This window comes from Lepus europaeus, chromosome 1 (assembly GCF_033115175.1).
Source record: "Lepus europaeus isolate LE1 chromosome 1, mLepTim1.pri, whole genome shotgun sequence".
NCBI classification, from domain to species: domain Eukaryota; kingdom Metazoa; phylum Chordata; class Mammalia; order Lagomorpha; family Leporidae; genus Lepus; species Lepus europaeus.
The window spans coordinates 167131621-167152505 of record NC_084827.1 but is presented as its reverse complement, the minus strand read 5'-3'; the positions used below and the strand labels follow the sequence as shown (position 1 = coordinate 167152505).

Sequence of the window (20885 nt, the reverse complement as noted above, 5' to 3'; positions counted from 1 at the left end):
ACAGCCAGGGCTGGGCCAGGACAAAGCCAGGAGCTAGGAGCTTCATCCAAGTCTTCCATATGGGTGTAGGGGTCCATGCACTTGGACCATCTTCCACTGCCTTCCCAGGTGCATTAGCAGGGAACTGGATCAGAAGTGGAGCAGCCAGGACTCAAACTGGCACCCAAATGGGATGCCAGCACTGCAGGTGGAAGTTTAACCTTCTGCCTCACAGTGCCAATCCCAAAACCAGTATTATTTTTAATTGACTGGGCTTTTCCCCCCAGTATCACTTGATATAAATATGGCCTTTTTTTTTTTTTTTAAGGTTTTAAGCTTTTTATTCAGTGAAAGAAATGTATAGGAGAGTGAGAGCCCTATCTAAAAGAGAGGGAAATCTGGATTCATACCGAGTATCAGGAGCCAGCCACGTGTAGGAGCATGCAGGCCAGGAAGCATGGGGTGGGAGGCACAGGGCAGCATGGGCCCACAATGGCAAAAGGCCAAAAAGAAGGACTGGATATACCATGTCCCAGGCTTTTAATCCACTTCCAAAGGGGGGTGGTTAATTAAACTGATTGGCCAGTGGGCACAAAGGTGTGGCCAGGTAGGAGCATGAGGTCACACATCAGCTCACAAACCTGATCAATCTTATCCTGCATCCCTGCCTACATCATTCTACCCTCAGAGACTTCATTCTCTTAATCCTAAGGGATGTTGAAGGACATAGAATCATCCATCTTCTATAGCTGCTTCCTGCTTATGAGGGGCGTAGTGCAGGCCCTGCCTGTCCGGGGTCTGGAAGTCTGTCTATCTTATCTAACAGATTTGCTTTGTGAGCTGGAGCAGTCTCCATCACCACCAGTGTCTGTGTCCCCTGTATGGTCAGTTACTCCCTGCAGTCGAGTTCTGAAACATGTAAGTTTGTTAATTAGCAAAGGCAAAACTGGAACAAAACCAACTGTGAATAGCATGCCCCATAAGATGTAAAGAATGTATCTTGCAGACTCCTAGATAGTTGGTGGGAATGGTACCCTTATGTACATTATAAGCCCATTTAGCTTGAGTATAGAGAACTAAAATAGAAGAACCCACTAGGAATTTTGTTATCAATAACAATACCCAGAAAGAATCAAGAGAGGCATGTACAGCATGTTTGCCTTAAGGTGAAGCAGTCTTGATGTGACAAAGGCAAAAGCTGTGCTTATCCTTTTTGCCTTGAAGAGGTACTTAAAGTCTTTGATTGGTTTATAGAAATAATATAGACTTGTCTTTTGTCTTACGTCACCTGTGAAGACGTAAGAGGTAGAAGTTTAATCCTAATTTTACTGAGGTAGTCATGCTACCTGGGAAGGTCCCTTTCATTTAAGCTGAAGCTGATCTGAAGAGGATCTGTCTGTGAATGGCTTGCTCAGGAATTCCTAATGTTGGAGTTTTTGTCAAAAACTCCTTAATTCCTTGGAACATCTTCTATAGCTCTCCTGTCCAGCACAGTGTGTCAGGGGCTTTTTAAGGAAATACAAGGCTTAGAATCCAAAGCCTGGAATCCATACTCCACAGAATCCTGTTATCAGCAATTTCCAGTGTCAGACCTTTAGGTCTGGGACAACTTTTGTAGCTACCCTTTTCAGCACATTTTCTGCATCAGGGTGTTTTTAAAGCTATATACAGGGGCTGGCACTATGGCACAGCAGGTTAAAGCCCTGGCCTGAAGTGCGGCATCCCATATGGGTGCGTGTTCTAGTCCTGGCTGCTCCACTTCTGATCCAGCTCTCTGCTATGGCTTGGGATAGCAGTAGAAGATGGCCCAAGTCCTTGGGCCCCGCACCCATGTGGGAGACCGGGAAGAAGCTCCTGGCTCCCAGCTTCGGATCGGTGCAGCTCCGTCTGTTGTGGCCATCTGGGGATTGAACCAGCAGATAGAAGACCTCTCTTTGTCTCTACCTCTTTCTGTAACTCTTTCACATCAATAAAATAAATCTTTTTTTATAAAAGAAAAGATAAACTAGAATTTTTTTAAAAGCTATATTCAAAAGTTTGGGCTCCAAATCTTGGAATCCATAGTCCACAGAATCTTGCCATTCCCAGAAATATCCTTAGCTGCCTTTAAATATTGGACCTTATGTTAAGACACGGATCCAAGAGTTCATGTTTGAGGCATTTAACTTTAAACAAACATCTACGAATATAGGCAATGGAGTTTGACACTTAGACATAACTAGAACTTATGATGAGTAAGAATATAACACACTATGAATAAAGTAAATCTTTGGGATCAGGTTTTACCATTAATGTTAATACTGTAGCTCTTTGAGAATAGAGATCCTGAATGGGAAGTTAATACACAGTGACTCCTGTTTTTTAATTTGAGGATTAACACTCTTATGTGTGACATCAGTAATCACCCAAGGCTTTTTTCATGAGCTGCCTAGGCTATGGAAGCCTTCTGAATCCACAAACTCCGTCAGTATTCAGACAAGGCCATAAGCAAAGTGGAAGTTCTCTCCTGCCTCCGAAGAAAAGTACATCCTTCTTTGACGACTGCTCCTTTCTACTGGGGTTTCACCTGGGAAGTCCTCCATGTAGGAACACTTTTTGCACGAGTGTCTTGGCTTTCCATACCTGAAATGCTCTTGTGGGCTTTTTAGCCAGACCAGAATGCCATTAGGACTGACTCTGAGGTCACTGAGTGCTACTTAAAGTGATTGCCATTCTATTAGTCTGCCTTATGGACTCCTTCCCCTGTTGGAACATTCACTCTTTAATTCTATTTATTATTAGCAGTAGGCAATTAATCCTATTGACATGATCACTTTAACACTTAATCCCACCTATATGATCACTTTAAAACTTAAGATGTTATCATTACCAGGGCCAGCTCCGTGGCTCACTTGGTTAATCCTCCGCCTGTAGCACCGGCATCCCATATGGGCGCCGGGTTCTAGTCCCGGTTGCTCCTCTTCCAGTCCAGCTCTCTGTTGTGGCACGGAAAGGCAGTGGAGTATGGCCCAGGTGCTTGGGACCCTGCACCCGCATGGGAGACCAGGAGGAAGCACCTGAATCCTGGCTTTGGATCGGCGCAGCGCGCTAGCTATTGCAGCCATTTGGGGAGTGAACCAACGGAAGGAAGACCTTTCGACCTTTCTCTCTGTCTCTCTCTCTCGCTGTCTAACTCTGCCTGTCAAATAAAAAACAAAAAAAGATGTTACCATTACTATCTAGCCCAAGGGAATTTGGAATCCCACGGCAAGTTTTAAACTGTACCCTTAGAAGTAAGTCCGTAGGAATGATGTACAGCTATACAGTCTCTTTGTAGGATCTGAGAAAATACAGACACACACAGCTCTTCGCGAGCTTAATTATCCTTAAGCATTTCACATGGAAACATTGCATTAGTTATAATTCCTTAAGCATGTGACTAAGCAATTTCTGTTCTGTAATATAAATCAAGGTTGCAGAGAATAATCATCCTTTCTTAGTAGTCCTTAGTAATTCCATCTAGTCTAAGGGCTTCCCAGTTATTAAGTATAGATCCAGGAGCCAGAAGCTTCATCTGGGTCTCACGTGGATGCCAAGTCCCAAGCACTTGGACCATCTTCCTCTGCCTTCCCAGGCACATAATCAGGGAGCTGGATCAGAAATGGAGCAGCCTGGATTCCACCTGGTGCCCATGTGGGATACCTGCTTCACAGGTTGCAGCTCTACCTGTTATGCCACAACATTGGCCCCGCTTAAGCGGTTTTCAGGCCTGCTGACCTGTTGGTAGATTTGAGGAGTGGAGTTCCTGCTGGGAGTATCTGCAATATCATGTTGCAAGGCCACAGGTACTGGGAAAGGAAGAATTGTGGACATTTTTAGAGTAGTAGTTGGAGTAGCCAGAGATAGCTTTTTAGTCTGTTTTAAATCTGGTTTGAGAAAACTTTCTTTTTAATACGAAGAATTGTCAAGTGTTAATAAAAATGAATATGTTCTTTCGTAAAGAAAAGAAGAAATGTGCTTTAAAATTTGGTTCGATCTTTTCCTCATGGAGATAATTCCCTCAACATTTATTTGTATTAAGAGAATTTTCATAATTTTGAAATGGTGGGCTTTCAGAGCAGAAGTACTACACAGGTGTTTTGGCATTTGTTAAATTATTTCCTCCTAAACTTCAATTAGAACAGCTCTTCAAAAGTTGTCCTCCGAAAAGGGGGGGTTCTCTGGGGGAAACTGAGTCTTCCTGACAGCAGACAGCTTATTTTCCCAAACAATTTGGATGTTCTTTTCTAGTCCTTTGTTATTTTATAGAAGAGAATAAAGTTTTGGAATAAGAGAACTAGAGGAGGTAAGATGGAGGTGGTCAAGGAGACTAATGGTTAATGATGTGTGCTTTAGAATTAGGCTCTCTCAATTTGTTTATTAATTCAGTAGTTTATTCATTAATTACTTCATGCATGCATATACTTACTCTTTAAATATATACCAAATGTGTATTATCTGATAAGCTTTTGACTACGCACCAGAAATACTGTGATACTTCGGCTCCTAGCTTGCCACTGTGGTGGCCTAGGGCTCATTGTTGGATAAGATTATCTTACGAGTGTGTCTTGTATTGTTAAGCTCATAGTAACTAATCAGTAAAGATTTGTTGTTACTCTTACTATGCTTAGCTTCTGTCTGGGGCCTGCCATGGACCTCTGTGCATTCACATCACATGGGGGCCTTGATAACCTGAGGCTTGGCTTTTTCAGTGTGGAGCCATTACCACCAGCTATAGAGACCTGAAATTTGCCTTTCTCACAGCACATAAGTGACATTGATACTTCTGTCCTGTGGACTGCATTTTCAATAGCAAAGCTATGGCCCATTGCCCTTCCTTGAATCAAAGCAGACTTATTTAGATTTTTTTTGCTAGTGACAGTTATCCTTTTGAGAGGAATTTACGAAAAATAACCATAAGTTTGTTTCCAAAAGTGCTAAAAAGCCTGGATTGTGACCTCACCTCATATGGTAGACTTATGACCTGTTTGAAGGGAATGAGTACCAATTTATGAGCTACTTGTACCTCTGCTGACTCCTGAAGCAAATTGATAGCCAGGAGCATCATTGCATTTACCTGGGAGATGGTAGAAAAAAAAATGCTTTCTTAAGAATTCTGTACTCAGTGTGATGAGTAAAAGTACATTATGACACTTGAATTATTTCTTGGTCATACCTCCCTGCTTGCATGAGATGAGACTGAAAATCTTTAGCAGGATTTATAAACATCTTAGTAATGCTGTAATATAACAGCATTTTACTGCAAGGAATGGGGATTGACCATCTAAAAGAGAAACATGACATTTTTCTAAGCAATACAAATTGTCTAGTGAGTAGAATGTTCATATGTGAATCTAATTTAGCAAATCTGTTCCTCCATAATAACATTTTGAAATACCAAGTTTCTTTTCTTTTTTTTTTTTTTAAAGATTTCTTTATTTATTTGAAAGTCAGAGTTACACAGAGAGAGGAGAGGCAGAGAGAGAGAGACAGAGGTCTTCCATCTGATAGTTCACTCCCCAATTGGCCACAACAGCGGGAGCCAGGAGCCAGGAGTTTCTGCCGGGTCTCCCACGTAGGTGCAGGGGCCCAAGGCCTTGGGCCATCTCCTACTGCTTTCCCAGGTCATAGCAGAGAGCTGGATCGGAAGTGGAGCAGCCGGGTCTCGAACCAGCGCCCATATGGGATGCCAGTGCTTCAGGCCAGGGCATTAACCCACTGCACCACAGCACTGGCCCCCCAAGTTTATTTTCAAACTGTGGTTCTCATGATGGTTTGTTGGATGGGTAATAAAAATGTAACAACTCATTGAATTAGAAAAAATCTAAAGCTGTCTCTGATGGGGAATGATTTAGGCTTTTCAAACTATTTTTCTCTTTAAGGAACTGGCTTATCGAAAGGAGATGGTAAGAGCTGATCTGATTAACAAGAAAGTAGGAATCAGGTATGCACTGACAACTTCATTTATTTATTTCCTGTTGGGAGGGAATTGAAGACAAAGTACACATAAGAGTATTTAATTTCTCCTGAAAGAATGCTTATAATGGGTTTTGATATACTTGAGAGTAAGTTAAGAAGTGATACAGCATCAGTTAGGGTGTCTGGGGCCTAATGGGCTCAGAAAGAAAGCTACTGAAATATCAGGTAGCAGCATATTTTAAAACAACATATAAACATGTTTTAAATAATCCAGAGAAGTTCATAGTTTGTACATTCCTATTTCAGAGAAACTCCAGAAAATCTTGCCAAGCTCTTGACCAGGATGTGTTTAAAGTCAGAAGTCGTAGGTGATGGGAATCAGATTGAGGTTGAAATCCCTCCGACCAGAGCTGACATTATCCATGCATGTGATATTGTAGAAGATGCAGCTATTGCTTATGGATATAACAACATTCAGATGACTCTTCCGAAAACATACACCATAGCTAATCAAGTAAGATTGCACCCTTAAATAAACACTCCTTATTGTTAGAAACTGATTATTGAATGCCAGGAAGACTTCGAGGAAAACAGAACATAGGAATTAAGCAATATTTGGACATGCTTTGCTTTGGGAAGCATTTGCTATGGAAAGGATACAAAACAGATGCCCAAATGATTAGACTAAGTTGAAAACCTGTGATGACTATTTCTTTGAAGAAAGACAGGGTTTGAGTTTGGAGCCTTTGTTGACTCTTTAACTGGAAGATTAATTTTCTGAAGGCAGAAGCTGTGGGAGAGAGAAGGTATATATCTGTGTAGAAGAAAAGTGGTAGCAAGATGCTAATGAGGAGATGGTGGTATTAACAGTATATTAGGAAGGGTGATTTTCTTTTAGTGATGTGGCCTGTATAAATTTCTTTTTAAAAAATAAGAAATTTTATGAGTGAAATAAAGTAAATTTCATTTTTTTTTTTCAGTTTCCTCTTAATAAGCTCACTGAACTTCTCAGACATGACATGGCAGCTGCTGGATTCACTGAAGCACTTACCTTTGCTCTGGTATGTGTTACGTGTATCTCCTGTTCAGTTGATTGCTTATTTTGAATCTCTGAATCACTTCTTATTTGATTTCTTGTATGAATTTAAAAAAAATCTATAACATTAGATTAACATTTCCAGATTCTAGAAGAAAAGCTTTGTTGCTTGAAGCTATACAATGTATGGTAAAGAAATATTGAAGCATTTCTTTTTATAGACACAGAAGAATATGAAGTCTTAGAAAAAATGTCTTAAATGACAAAAGACAAAGTATTTAATAGTTTCATTTAAGTATTGAGGGTTCACAATGAATTTCATAACCCAATATATTAAGTTAGAGTATTTGGTCTTAATTTGGTTGTGGCTGTGCCCACTAGATGCCGCCCTGGTGAAGGTCTTGCGGACTGTTCCACATTAAACTTATTTCTTTGTCTTTGAACATATTCACAGACATTTGCTTTGAGTTGAAAAGCTGACATAAAAGGCCTAAATCAGGAAATGAATTTTATTACAAAATCAGAAGGGGCTCCCCCTCCCCTACCAGACTGACCATTTGAAAGAATAAAATGTGTATGCAATTTGTATTTCCTTCTTTCCTCTTGCTGAGCACTTCTGTGGTGCCTACAGTGTAGTTTTTAGTATTCAAGTAAATTTCTATATAATAGCTCATTTTTTTTTTTCAAAGAATTACTTCTCATTTTCTTCCCCAGCTGAACCCCGACCTTAAAATTCTCAGTCTTCTAGAGTATCTAAGAGACTACAGGTCTTCCAGTTTAACACTTTGATTTTTCTGATTCAGCAGTCATTCGTTCACCATTTGTTGACCATCTACTTTATGCTGGGCACTGTACCAGGGAGGAAGCCTGTGCTGACAGGGGATAGCTACTTAACAAATTGCACACAGGCAGCAGAAGAATTAGGACCAGAATCCCGGCCTCTGGGTTCCTGGAGCAGTGCTTTTCCATTGTCCCATCCTGTGTACTCCCAGTTGTAGTATGAGTTATTTATATACACATATGTTTATAGTGCCAACCATCCATAAGTTCATGTCAATTGAAATACCAAGAAGTATTTTTTTTTTAATGTAAGTAGGCATAAGAATCCATTCTCATTTTAAAGTATTTAAACTTCACAGAACTTGTAGAGTAAACCATGAGAGTTCTCCACACCTCTATCTTATGCTCCTCCTGAGAAACAACTGCTATTAAAACTTTGGCCTGTAATTTTCTCTGCCCTTTTGTATCAGTAGTACAGATTGACTTTGTGCCTTTGTAGCTCCATGCGTATTTGGAGGAGCATAAAGGTAACTGCTGACAAGTCTACAAGGAGTGTTTTCACTGTGTCAGGGAATTTATGTACATAATCCCATTTCTTTTCAGTACAGCCTTGTGAAACAGACATTCCTGTCCCACTCTATGCAACTAGAAGGTATGGAACAGGGATTCTCACCCAAGTCTGTCAGCATCCAAGGCCTATGACCAAACTGTCACACAGGGATATAGGAACAGGATGTTCATCGGTCCAGTGTCACTTTAACACATTCATTATCATTGGGGAGTGATTGGGGAGTGAGGTGCTAGAGGGTTTCAGATTTCAAATAACAGTTTTTCTGTAGGAATTTCAGCAATAAATGTACTTACAAAGCAAAGACAGTCTATGTTGTTAAATTAGTTTTGTACAGTAATAGCAGCCATTCTTTTTATAAATCTAGTCTTTGACTTCTCAAATATTTGTAATTCACATCTCATTATTTTGATTTATCTTTCGTGTAATAGTTACAATTTTTCTTAAATTGGCTGATTTTTAAAGCTAAATCCTTGCTTTAGCCTTAGTATATGAATAATATCCATAAAAATTATGGGTTTCAATTACTTGTTATAGATTTTTCTGGCACATTAAAATAAACACAAAAATATTAACACTTAAAAAATATTCCTTCCTGTGTACCAGCTGCTGCCATTTCAGGATAAAACTTGATTGATACTGCCTTTTATTACTCTGTCTTCTCGTCCATCACCATGGGAAAGCACAAGATCCCTCAGATACAAGGCAGCATTGCTTTGTGAATCTCTTAAACAGATGTTACTGGTTCTTAAAATGGATTATGTCCTGTATATTGCATTTTTAATTGATCACATTTTATCTGAATCGTGTTAAAAGAACTCTATGCTGTGGGGAAAATACTTATCTCTACATGCCTGTCACCTTGTTTTACCTCTGCAGCCATAGCAGGTCAGAAGCTCTGTTTTGTGCCTGGATATGGCTTCAAGATCTTTCCCAAGACAACACGGCAGGAATCATTAGAATTGACACTGGCATAAAGTGAATTATTTTTACTATTTCACTTATTGCCATTCTTTTTCTCTAAGTGAAATTCAGGCCAACTAGTCTATGAAGACCATTTTGTAGAAGAGAGCAATGAACAATATTGCAAAATAGTAATCTGATGGCACATCAGTTTTCATGTTAACTTTTTAATTCTTTTTGTAAAAAGTCATCATTAAGGAGTGGGCATTTGACCTACCAGTTAAGATATGCACAGCTCATATTAGAGTGCTTGCACTGAGTTCTGGCTCCACTCCCAAATCCAGTTTCCTGTTAGTGTGTACCCTGGGAGACGGCAGCTCAAGTATCTGAGTCCCTGACACCCATATGGGAGACCGGAATGGAATTTACAGTTCCTGGCTTCTGGCCATTTGGGAAATGAACTAATAGATAAGCTATTCTCTCTTGTTCTCTCTCTCTCTGTCTCTCAGATTTAAAAAAGAATTAAGTGACTTAATATATTTAATAGTTATTTCTCTTTAGTACTCATTAGTTGATGTGGATATATTTTGAGTACTAACTCTGCGCTAGACTCTGCACTCGCATTATCTCTTAAAATTCCTTTTCCTGGGAGCTGGTGCTGTGGTGTAGCCGGTAAAGCCGCTGCCTGCAGTGCTGGCATCCCATATGGGTGCTGGTTCAAGTCCCGGCTGCTCCACTTCCATCCAGCTCTCTGCTATGGCCTAGGAAAGCAGTGGAAGATGGCCCAAGTCTGTGGGCCCCTGTACCCACGTGGGAGACCCGGAAGAAGCTCCTGGCTGCTGGCTTCAGATTGGCGCAGTTTCAGCCTTTGCAGCCAATTGTGGAATGAACCAGCGGATGGAAGAACTCTCTCTCTCTGCCTCTCCTTCTCTGTGTAACTCTGCCTCTCAAATAAATAAGTAAAAATTTATTTTATTTATTTATTTGAGAGGCAGAGTTACTGGGGGGCAGAGGTGGAGGTGAGCCAGAAATCTCCCATCTGCTAATTCACTCCCCAAATGGCCACAACACTGAGGGCTAGGTCAGACTGAAGCCAGGAGCCAGGACCTCCATCTAGGTCTGCCAGGTGGATGGCAAGGAACCAAACATGTGGGTCATCTTCCTCTACTTTCCCAGATGCATTAGTAGGGTGCTGGATCAGAAGTGGAGCAGTCAGGAATTGAACCGGTGCCCATATGGGTTGCTAGTGGCTTAACTTGCTACATCACGTCAACCCCGTTGCGTTTTTTTTTTTTTTTGCTTTATATTTTTATCTCATTTATTATTAGACTTGATAGATCTAATAGTCAGTAGGCTTTCTTTTCTTCCTTTTTTGAATTTTCTATTGAGCAGTTTTATAATTAATAAGCTTCCTCACACAAATGTAACTGTGCTAGAACTGTTTTGACTCAGATCAGCCTCTTTCTACACTGACTTAATCTTTATAATAATATCTTATTTTTTTCTCAAAGATGTAATATATTATTTCTTACTGATTTGAACTCATTATGCCAAATGCCCAAGAGCCGCGGCTGGGCTGGAGCTAAAGCTAGGAGCTGGGAATGTAATCCAGGTTTCCCGTGTGAGTGGCAGGAATCCAATTACTTGAGCTACTGTTGCTGCCTGCCAGCATCTACATTGGCAAGCAACTGGAGTCAGCAGCCAGGAATCAAATCCAGACCCTCCAGTGTGGGACACAGGCCAAATCTTAACCATTAGTTTAAATGCCCACCCCAAGATTTTAAATGTTGACCTCCCTCATCTTTGTTTTTTGAGGGTGACAGCATCTTTTCTCTTTTTAGTGTGTTGTCACTTGGAGCTTCATCAAGCATGCACACAGAATTTAAATGGTTTAGAGTAGAAAGAACATTAGGCAGAGTTCAGACCACTTGGATTCTACTCTCAGTCTTGCGATTGTAACACCAGTCAAAAAGGAGTTAGCATAGGTCGCAGTGATAGTCAAAACAGATAGCAATGGGAATAACAAAAGAGAGAGAAAGTTTCTTACTGAAGTCATTAGGGATATTTTTATGTAAGAAATGGAAGAGATGCCATTTGAGTGGCACCTCAGGGAATTGCAGCCAGGGGAGCAGGGAGGGCATTTCAGGTAAAAATAGGGAAACCACAGGAAGATAGACTGGAAAAGTAAATTGGGAAGGAGAATAGCTTAGGGAGGGCTTGGGAACATCTGTCTGTGGAAAATTTAGTTTAGTTCTATATCATGGTTAGAATGCATCAAAAAAGAACTGCTAATGTTAACTTGCTGTGAGTTTGAATTTAATGTATGTTTGTTCTTAGCTTATTCTTACCTTACTTATTTATATAGAGAATACACATTGCTGTAATGTTATATGTTGACTGACAGCATGAATGCTTTTTGTATTAAATGTAGTCATTTCTTTTCCATATTGATCTGTTTTGTCTATACTTTCTCAGTGCTCCCAAGAAGATATTGCTGATAAACTTGGTTTGGATATTTCTGCAACAAAGGCAGTCCACATAAGTAATCCTAAAACAGCAGAATTTCAGGTAATCTTTTTTTAAAGATTTATTTATTTTACTTGAAAGGGAGAGTTACGGAGACAGAGAGAGAGACGGAGAGAGAGGTCTTTGTTCTACTGGTTCACTCCCCAAATGGCTAAAATGGCTGGAGCTGGGCTGGTCCAAAATCAGGAACCAGGAGCTTTCTCCAGGTCTCCTACGTGGTTTCAAGGGCCCAAGCACTTGGATCATCCCCTGCTGCTTTCCCAGGCACATTAGCAGAGAGCTGGATTGGAAGTGGAACAGCTGGAACTCAAACAGCACCCATATAGGATGCTGGTGCCATAGGCAGCGGCTCTACCTGCTAATATGCCACATTACAGGCCCTTCAGGTCAGTATTTTAAGTAGGTAAAAACTTGGATAAAAATGAAGAGTCTAAATATGTGTGCTGGTAAAAGTCTCTTCAGTTATATCTCAGATGGTAAATTAGAGCAACTTAAAAATATTTACATAGCCGGCGCCGCGGCTCACTAGGCTAATCCTCCGCCTTGCGGCGCCGGCACACCGGGTTCTAGTCCCGGTCGGGGCACCGATCCTGTCCCAGTTGCCCCTCTTCCAGGCCAGCTCTCTGCTGTGGCCAGGGAGTGCAGTGGAGGATGGCCCAAGTCCTTGGGCCCTGCACCCCATGGGAGACCAGGAGAAGCACCTGGCTCCTGCCATCGGATCAGCATGGTGCGCCGGCCGCAGCGCGCCTACCGCGGCGGCTACTGGAGGGTGAACCAACGGCAAAAGGAAGACCTTTCTCTCTGTCTCTCTCTCACTGTCCACTCTGCCTGTCCAAAAAAAAAATTTACATAAATGTGTGTGTGTGTGTATTTTTTTTTTTTTTTTTTTTTTTTCTGAGAGGCAGAGACAGACAGGTGGTCCTTCTGCTGGTTCACTCTCCAAATGCCTGCAACAACTAGGCCCGGACCAGGCCGAATCCAGGGGTCAGGAACTTGTGTGTGGGTGGTGACAGGTTCACAGTTATTTGGGCCATCACATACTGCCTCCTAGTATGCACATTATCAGGAAGCTGGAATTGGGAGTGGAGCCAGTGCTTGAATGCACACATTCTGATATAGATTGTGGACGTACCAAATGATGTCCTAACTGTTTCACTAAACACCTGCTCCTAGAGCATTTATTTATTTGTTTGTTTCTTTTTTTGTTTTGTTTCTTAAAAATTTATTTTTTTGAAAGACAGCATTAGAAGGAGAGATCTTCCATCCACTGGTTTTCTCTCCAGATGGCCACAACAGTTGGGGCTGGATCAGGCCGAAGCCAGGAGCCTGGAATTCCATCCAGGTCTCCCATGTGGGTGGCAGGGACCCAGATACTTGTGCCATCCTCTACTGCTCTCCCAGGCCCATTAACAGGGAGCTGGATTAGAAGTTGAGCAGCCAGAACTCGAACTGGCACTCATATGAGATGCTAGTGTCACAGGTGGTGGCTTGACTCTCTGGGCCACAATGTTAGCCTCCTTCCACTAGAATATTTGTATAATTCATTCTTGGATAAGTTTATAGTTGCATCTTACATGTTTGCTGACAAAAATTCTTAAAACTCTTTATGATTTTTTTCTCTATTTTGCTTAAATATTCTTTGTGCCATCCAACCAATCTTTCTTGACTGAGCTTTTCCATTTCATAATTTTAAAAATATTTTCAGATTTTGTCTCTTTTTCGTTCATTTGTAATAAATGAATCAAAATTTGTTCTTATACCTCCATAAGTCATTCATGTTGAAATTAGACATTGCATCAGTTCTCAGTTCTGTTGGCCATGTCTTTTTTTTTTTTTTTTTTGACAGGCAGAGTGGACAGTGAGAGAGAGAGACAGAGAGAAAGGTCATCCTTTTGCCGTTGGTTCACCATCCAATGGCTGCTGCGGCCGGCGCATCTCTGATCCGAAGCCAGGAGCCAGGTGCTTCTCTTGGTCTCCCATGTGGGTGCAGGGCCCAAGGACTTGGGCCATCCTCCACTGTACTCCTGGGCCATGGCAGAGAGCTGGCCTGGAAGAGGGGCAACCGGGACTAGAACCCGGTGTGCCAGCGCCGCAAGGCGGAGGATTAGCCTATTGAGCTGCGGCGCCGGCTTCTTTTTTGTAATTATCTAGATTTATTGGCAGTTTTATGCAGAGTTTAGGACTATTTAATTATGAATGATAGTACTTTAATAGTAAGTATTAAGTGAATTATATTATAGATTAGAATATTAACTATGAAAATGAGGCATTTCAAGATTATAATATCTTGGCCGGCGCCGTGGCTCAACAGGCTAATCCTCCGCCTTGTGGCGCCGGCACACCGGGTTCTAGTCCCGGTCGGGGCACCGGATTCTGTCCCGGTTGCCCCTCTTCCAGGCCAGCTCTCTGCTATGGCCCGGGAGTGCAGTGGAGGATGGCCCAAGTGCTTGGGTCCTGCACCCGCATGGGAGACCAGGAGAAGCACCTGGCTCCTGCCTTGGGATCTGCGCGGTGCGCCAGCCGCAGTGCACCAGCTGCAGCGGCCATTGGAGGGTGAACCAACAGCAAAGGAAGACCTTTCTCTCTGTCTCTCTCTCTCTCTCTCACTGTCCGCTCTGCCTGTCAAAAATAAAAAAATTAAATAAATAAATAAATAAAAAACCTTGACAAAAAAAAGATTATAATGTCTTGTTAATAACTTTAGGAGTCTTATCTTTCATACTAATAAAGCTCTTGCTCTATTTATCAATTTTTAGTGTCAGACTTTGAAGAATCCTTACAGTATTTTTGGAAGGATTGTGATAATGAATTGTTATATTTTGTTTTCTTTTCTACTAATTTTAAAAGACATTCTTTCAAATTCATTTGGATACAGTGATTTTTTTCCATAAATTTTAATTCTTTTATTTGTTTATTTCAAGTGTACCTTTTTCTCCTAATTTCATTTATCAAGCTTGATAGATTTCTTAAGGTATAATGATTGTTATGGTCTTCAGGGTTTATATCCTGTCTTATTTTATATAAGTGAAAGGGAAACAAATCAGAAATGCATTAAATGTCTATAAATATCTGTGGCTTAGTACACTCGATCAATATTTCTGCACAAAATACATTAGGGATAAGAGAGAGTATTTGTCTTTTAGACTCAACAGATTCTATACTTTACTCCTGCTTTACCATGAGATGTGTCCTACCATATACTAATGTGACTAACAGCTTTGTATTTATTTACGATTATATTAAATGTAAATTTTTGGGGGGCTTGTAACTGAGTTTATTGTCTAGGCCCTTTATTTTTCCTACATAATTCTTTCAGTTGCTTTTCTAACAGTGTATATAGTAGAAAATGGACATGGAAGAACAGTATTATTTAGCTAAAATATAAAAATTGTTTTAAAGAAAATTAACAATATTATCATCACATCCCTTAAAATTAACAATAGGAAGTGAGAGAGCCGCATGCAAATCTGAAATTATTGGGGCCCTGAGGTGGAAAGCAGGTTACCAACAGCATAGCCCAGTGGGGCTGGAGGGCCTGGAGCCAGCGACAGCCTCAGAGGATTAGGATAGAGAGAGAGCCAGGGCTAGATCATGTAATACCCTACAGGGGGGATAGCTTTTATTCACAATTTGATTATTTGATTTTTGAGTAGGGGAGTTATATGATCTAAAATTTTTTTAAAAGTATCATTCTGAGTGGTGAATAGACCATAAGGTGTGTGTTAAGCTGGGAAACCAGGTTATAATCGTGCAGTAGTGTGGGCAAAAGATGATGGTGCTTAGAGTCCGGCTGTAGAGTCTGACAATAATGTCATACCACTGCTCATAAAACCCTTCCATGACATAATGTATGAGAAGCTAACATATAGCTTAAAATGAGACATTTCTAAGACAAAAAGCAGGGAAGTTTTGCTTTTTTTAAGAGCTGGGAGATATATTTCTCATGAATAATGAGAATGAAATGACTACACATATTTTCCTGTGTGCTTTAACTGATAAAAAGCTGAGAACAGTAGTCACAGTCTGCTGATGGCAGCTATATAGTTTCTTTAGCACCTCCATACAAGTATTTTGTGTTTTGTATTCCTGTTTGTCCAAGAATTTTAATTGATTTATATTTTTCCTGTTCTTAGTTTTTTAAATATTTGTGGTTGTTATAATCAGGCTTAATTACTTTGCAAAATGAGACAGGGTATGAGAATTTATTTATGTATTTGAAATCTTTGTGAAGCCAGCTTTAATTTTTAAAATGATAGCGAAAAAATAAAGTCCGGATAACAGTCATATTTATACTATTTATTTTTTTACATTTTTTAAATCAGACCTCTGATTTTTGATTTTGTAAAATTGAAAGCCAGAATGTTTTTAATTCTTTCAGTGCCTTAGGACTGAAGATTTTAAGTGAGTCAAATATTTTGGACTTTGCATTTTCCGTGTGTCTTCTTGAGAAGCAGTAGAGTCCTTTAACCAAGTCTGTTTGATTCCTGTGTGACCAGTGCAGTTTCATGTCTTTTCCTGTAGGTGGCACGCACTACCCTTCTTCCTGGCCTCTTGAAGACCATAGCAGCAAATCGAAAGATGCCCCTTCCTCTGAAACTCTTTGAAATCTCTGACATAGTAGTAAAAGATACTACCAAAGGTAAGGTTGAGTCATCTTAGATTTGTGTACTTGAAGCATTTATTTTTTTAATTAGTAAAATGTTACCTATATACAAAAGTATAGAAGATTGTGTAATTATGCCTGTGAATCTAGCACCCAGCTTCAGCAGTTGTCAGCACATGGCAGGCTTTTTTCATCTGTATCTGAATGTGAATCCTAGACACATTATTTCATCAGCAAACACTGCAGTACACATATCTAAAGGATAAACACTATCACTTTTTTTTTTTAATATATATATATTTATTTACTTTATTTGGAAGGCAGAGAGAGAGAGAGAGAAAGAAACACAGAGATGCCTTCCATCTGCTGGGTCAGTTCTCCCATGGCAGCAGTTGGAACTAGGCCAGGCTGAAGCTGGGAGCCAGGAACTGACGCTGAGTATCCCACGTGGGTAGCAGGGACACAATTACTTGAGTCATCACCTACTACCTCCCAAAGGAAGCTGGAGTGGAACAGAGCTGAGACTCTAATCCAGATACTCTGATAGGAGATGCAGGTGTCCTACCAACACTCACTCCTGTTTTTTTCTTTTTTAAATAACCCAACACCATTATCCTACCTTATTTTCATCAAATATCTACATAGTGTTTAAATTTTCCCAGTTCTTTCACAAATTTGATTTTTATGATTCATTTATTTGAATCAGAATCTTAGTGATACCCAGATATTTCATTGTTGTGTCTCTCATTTCTTTTAATGGAAAGCACATTTTAATGGAAAAACAAAGGATTTGATAATATTTATGAAGAGCTTACTGAAAATCTCAACTTGGAAAGCATGTGATTTATATTCTTCTATCGTGTGATTTATATTCATATCATTCTAGCAAGCTGATATTGTGCTAGTCTGGTGTATTGGTAGATTGCCCAGCATCATTGTTTTACCAGTGATGATGATTGTATTTTACTAGTTTGTGTTCCTTTTGAGTGTGATGTGGACTTATTAGTAGAGCGGGATTCTTGGTCTAACACTTGGAATGTGGGCATTATTTCAAGTACCTAATCCTGCTTGCCAAGGAACTCATCTCAAACTCTGTTTCCAGTCTCTGAGGCAAACCTGTCTGTTTCTAGCTGTGTCTGTAGCAATCCCTTGGTTAGCATGAAGTCATATGACTGAATTTCTGGTTGTTTTCTTGGTTCCCTGGAGTTTACAAATTAATTCCTAGCAGTGTATTTATTCATTGGTTTTTTGTACAGACTATGCAGTCCAGAATGTGTTCTTTTGAATTTGTTGACAAAAGGAAAGACTTTTTTCTCTATTTCTTCTGAAGAGGGCAATAGGCATTTTTAGCTACCCAAAGTAGTCAACAACTGTTGACTGTAAATCAGCCCATCATAGGAAATAGACATTTGGGTTGTGACCACTTTGACTGTCGTATGTGGGCTCCATAGCAAACTTTTCACTCAGGACTGGATTCTGTTTCCCAATATTGTCCCAATTAACATAGTGGGAAATTAAGATAGGAAACTGGTAATTTTCTCAGGGCTGCATAAAATTGAAGTAGGAACTGGTGCCATAATTTAGGCCTCAGTAACATATCCTTAGAGAATAAAAGTTCATTTTGTTGTTTTTTTTTTTAAATTATTTTTATTGGGGCCGGCGCTGTGGCACAGTGGGTTAACACCCTGGCCAGAAGTGTCAGCATCCCATGTGGGCACCGGTCCTAGTCCTGGCTGCTCCTCTTCCCATCCAACTCTCTGTTCTGGCCTGGGATAGCAGTAGAAGGTGGCCCAAGTCCTTGGGTCCATGCACCCACGTGGGAGATCCAGAAGAAGATCCTGGCTCCTGGCTTTGGATCGGCGGAACTCTGGCTGTTGCAGCCATCTGGGGAGTGAACCATCCGATGGAAGATCTCTCCCTCACTCTCTGCCTCTCTTCTCTCTGTGTAACTATTTCAAGTAAAATAAATAAATCTTTAAAAAATTATTTTTATTTATTTGAAAGGCTGAGCAACAGAGAAAGAGAGGGAGAGATGGAATGAGGGAGAAGGAAGCAGGGGCCAGGGAGAGACTAGTTTTCTATGCATTGGTTCACTCCCCAGATGCCTACAATTGCTAGGGCTGGTCAAGACTGAAGCCAGGGGCACAGAGTCAGTCTGTGCCTCCCATACAGGTGGTGGGGACCCAAGTGCTTGAGCCATCATCTGCTTCTCCTAGGGTAAAAATTAGCAAGAAGCTGGGTTGGAAGCAGACAAGCTGGGACTCGAACCAGGCATGAAAGTTCATTTTAAATCAGTCTGTGTACAATTTTCTTTGGCTGGAAAATCTATAATAGAAATCAGAAAACATTTTGGTGCCAGCTGCAGATAGTTCTGAGAGTTTTTGTGACTCAAATATTCACTGTTACAAGATAATTAAGAATTTGTACAATTCCAATGCCAAATTTTTCTGTTAACCTTGAGTTATTTCCTTTCGTCTTAGTTCTTTGAGTTTTATATTGTGTTTGATGCCTAGTGATGTGTTAATGTTTATAGATACAGGATTAAGTTAACTATATAGATCTCCTCAAAAGATTTGTAAAATGGTTTCAGCAATAGACTTCTTCCCTGATAGCCAGTGCTTCCTAAGAACTCTTCAGGGCTGGGCATGCTCACAAGTAGGCAGCTTAGAATCTGCAGGGTAAGTATGAAGAGGAAGTCAGGGTCTCAGAATTGCTGCAGAAGGTTTTGCTGTGGGTATGGAGCACCTTGATATACTGCAATCCGCTATACAGGTGCCTTTGCTGTTTTTCTTTTAATCTGTGTATGTTGAGAAGGCCCAGGCATACAGCCTGCTTCTCATTTAGCCCTTAAGACCTATGCTTGGAGATGATGTCGCTATTGAGACATGATGTTCTTTTGTGCTAGTGCTGTGAGCCAATTTTAACAAATCACTTAGGTGATGACCCCAGAAAACCAGTCTAAATATATATATATATATGTGATTTATTTATTTGTTTGAAAGAGTTACAGAGAGGCAGAGGAAGAGAGAGAGGTCCTCCATCTGCTGGTTCACTCCCCAGATGGCTGCAAGGAACTGCTCTGATCCAAAGCCAGGGGCCAGGAGCTTCCTCTGGATCTCCCACACAGGTGCAGGGACCCAAGGACATGGGCTATCGTCTACTGCTTTCCCAGGCCATAGCAGAGAGCTGAATCAGAAGTGAAGCAGCTGGGACTCGAACTGGTGCCCATATGGGATGTCGGCACTGCATGTGGGGTGTGGCCTTACCCGCTATGCCACAGTACCAGCCCCAACAGTCCATTTAGTTTTGAGCTCAAAGATTTGCATTTCTGCTGTACTTTGTTTCATTAGGAATAATCATTTTTATCTCTGTAACAGAACTCTTTAATATCTGCTCTTAGTTATAATTACTGCACTCTGTTTTCCCCATTGATTCATTTCCGTCTGAGATTACTATTGCCTATTTTCTTGTACTGATTTATTTTTTTTCTTTAAAATTTTCTATTGTATCAATGGAATTCAAAGAATGAAGGGAGGTTAATGTGCTCAGTAAATCTGCCATCTTGAAAATATAGATTTGCTTTAATTTATAGGAGTATGTTTTCTGTTTAGGTAGGCCTGGATTTTATTTCATAAGAAAAGGAGCTTTTCTGATGGAATATTTCAAATATGTGCATGTGGATTCCCTGCTTGTCATCTTGCATACATAGAGGGCTCTATAGGAGAGGCAGCCCCGCACCATGGTTCTGTAGAGAGATTCTGTGGTCTGGGTGCTTGGTCAAGTCATGGTTCTTTGAATTAGTACTGCTGAACTTTGGACAGTTTATTTGATCTATTTTTCAGTTTCCTCATCTGTATGGTGGTGAAAATGATACAGCACTTATTTTATTAGATTTGTTGTAAGCAAAAAATGAAATTGTATTTTGAAAATGTCTAGCCACACAATAAGCACTGTTTGAAATTAGCTATTATTTTTAGGGTGTTAGCAGTCTTTAAGGCCAGATAATTCTAGTGTGCTGGCCTATGAGAATTTTCCTAATAGAATGACTTGAAAGTCTTAGGTAAATTACCATTAAAGGGTTAATGTCACCTGGCTGAGGATCTGCGCACTGATTTTTGTCTTCACCTTTGACTTAATTGGTTTTTCTTCTGTTGTGCTTTATTTCTTTTTCTTTCTTTCTTTCTTTCTTCCTTTTTTTACGGTAAGAAAACCAAAACATAGTAATGTGGGAATCTACTTAAGAAAACAAGAGTTGTTTTTTGAGTAATTCATCACCCACTTCTTTTCAGTGAATGGACACGTTTTTACTGTCTCTCAAACCAGGAGTCAGTTCTCTGTTGGATTTACATTAGCCATGTCCTCCTGCTAAATAGTGAAGCTTTTTTGAAGAAAGAAAAAGTCTAAAGCATCACAAGTGAAATGATAGAGGAGTAGTCTGGTTTATATGAAAATTTCTGATTTTTACTGTTTGGAACAGTCCCTAAATTACAGGTTCAAGGTGGTAGAGATGTGTGGCAGCAGTGAGCCAGACAATCTCATCTAGCACATTGCTA

At 40.3% G+C, this 20885-nt stretch overlaps 1 protein-coding gene across 2 annotated transcripts in view; it reads left to right on the top strand.

Annotated features, from left to right (window-relative positions):
* FARSB (phenylalanyl-tRNA synthetase subunit beta) overlaps positions 1-20885 on the top strand; it is a 110319-nt gene that overhangs the window by 27492 nt on the left and 61942 nt on the right. For both annotated transcript variants that reach the window (XM_062192795.1, XM_062192789.1), the window contains exons 11-15: positions 5880-5941; positions 6223-6430; positions 6897-6977; positions 11679-11771; positions 16251-16368. In XM_062192795.1, coding sequence (XP_062048779.1) covers positions 5880-5941; positions 6223-6430; positions 6897-6977; positions 11679-11771; positions 16251-16368 — 562 coding nt within the window. The remainder of the gene's footprint in view (positions 1-5879; positions 5942-6222; positions 6431-6896; positions 6978-11678; positions 11772-16250; positions 16369-20885) is intronic.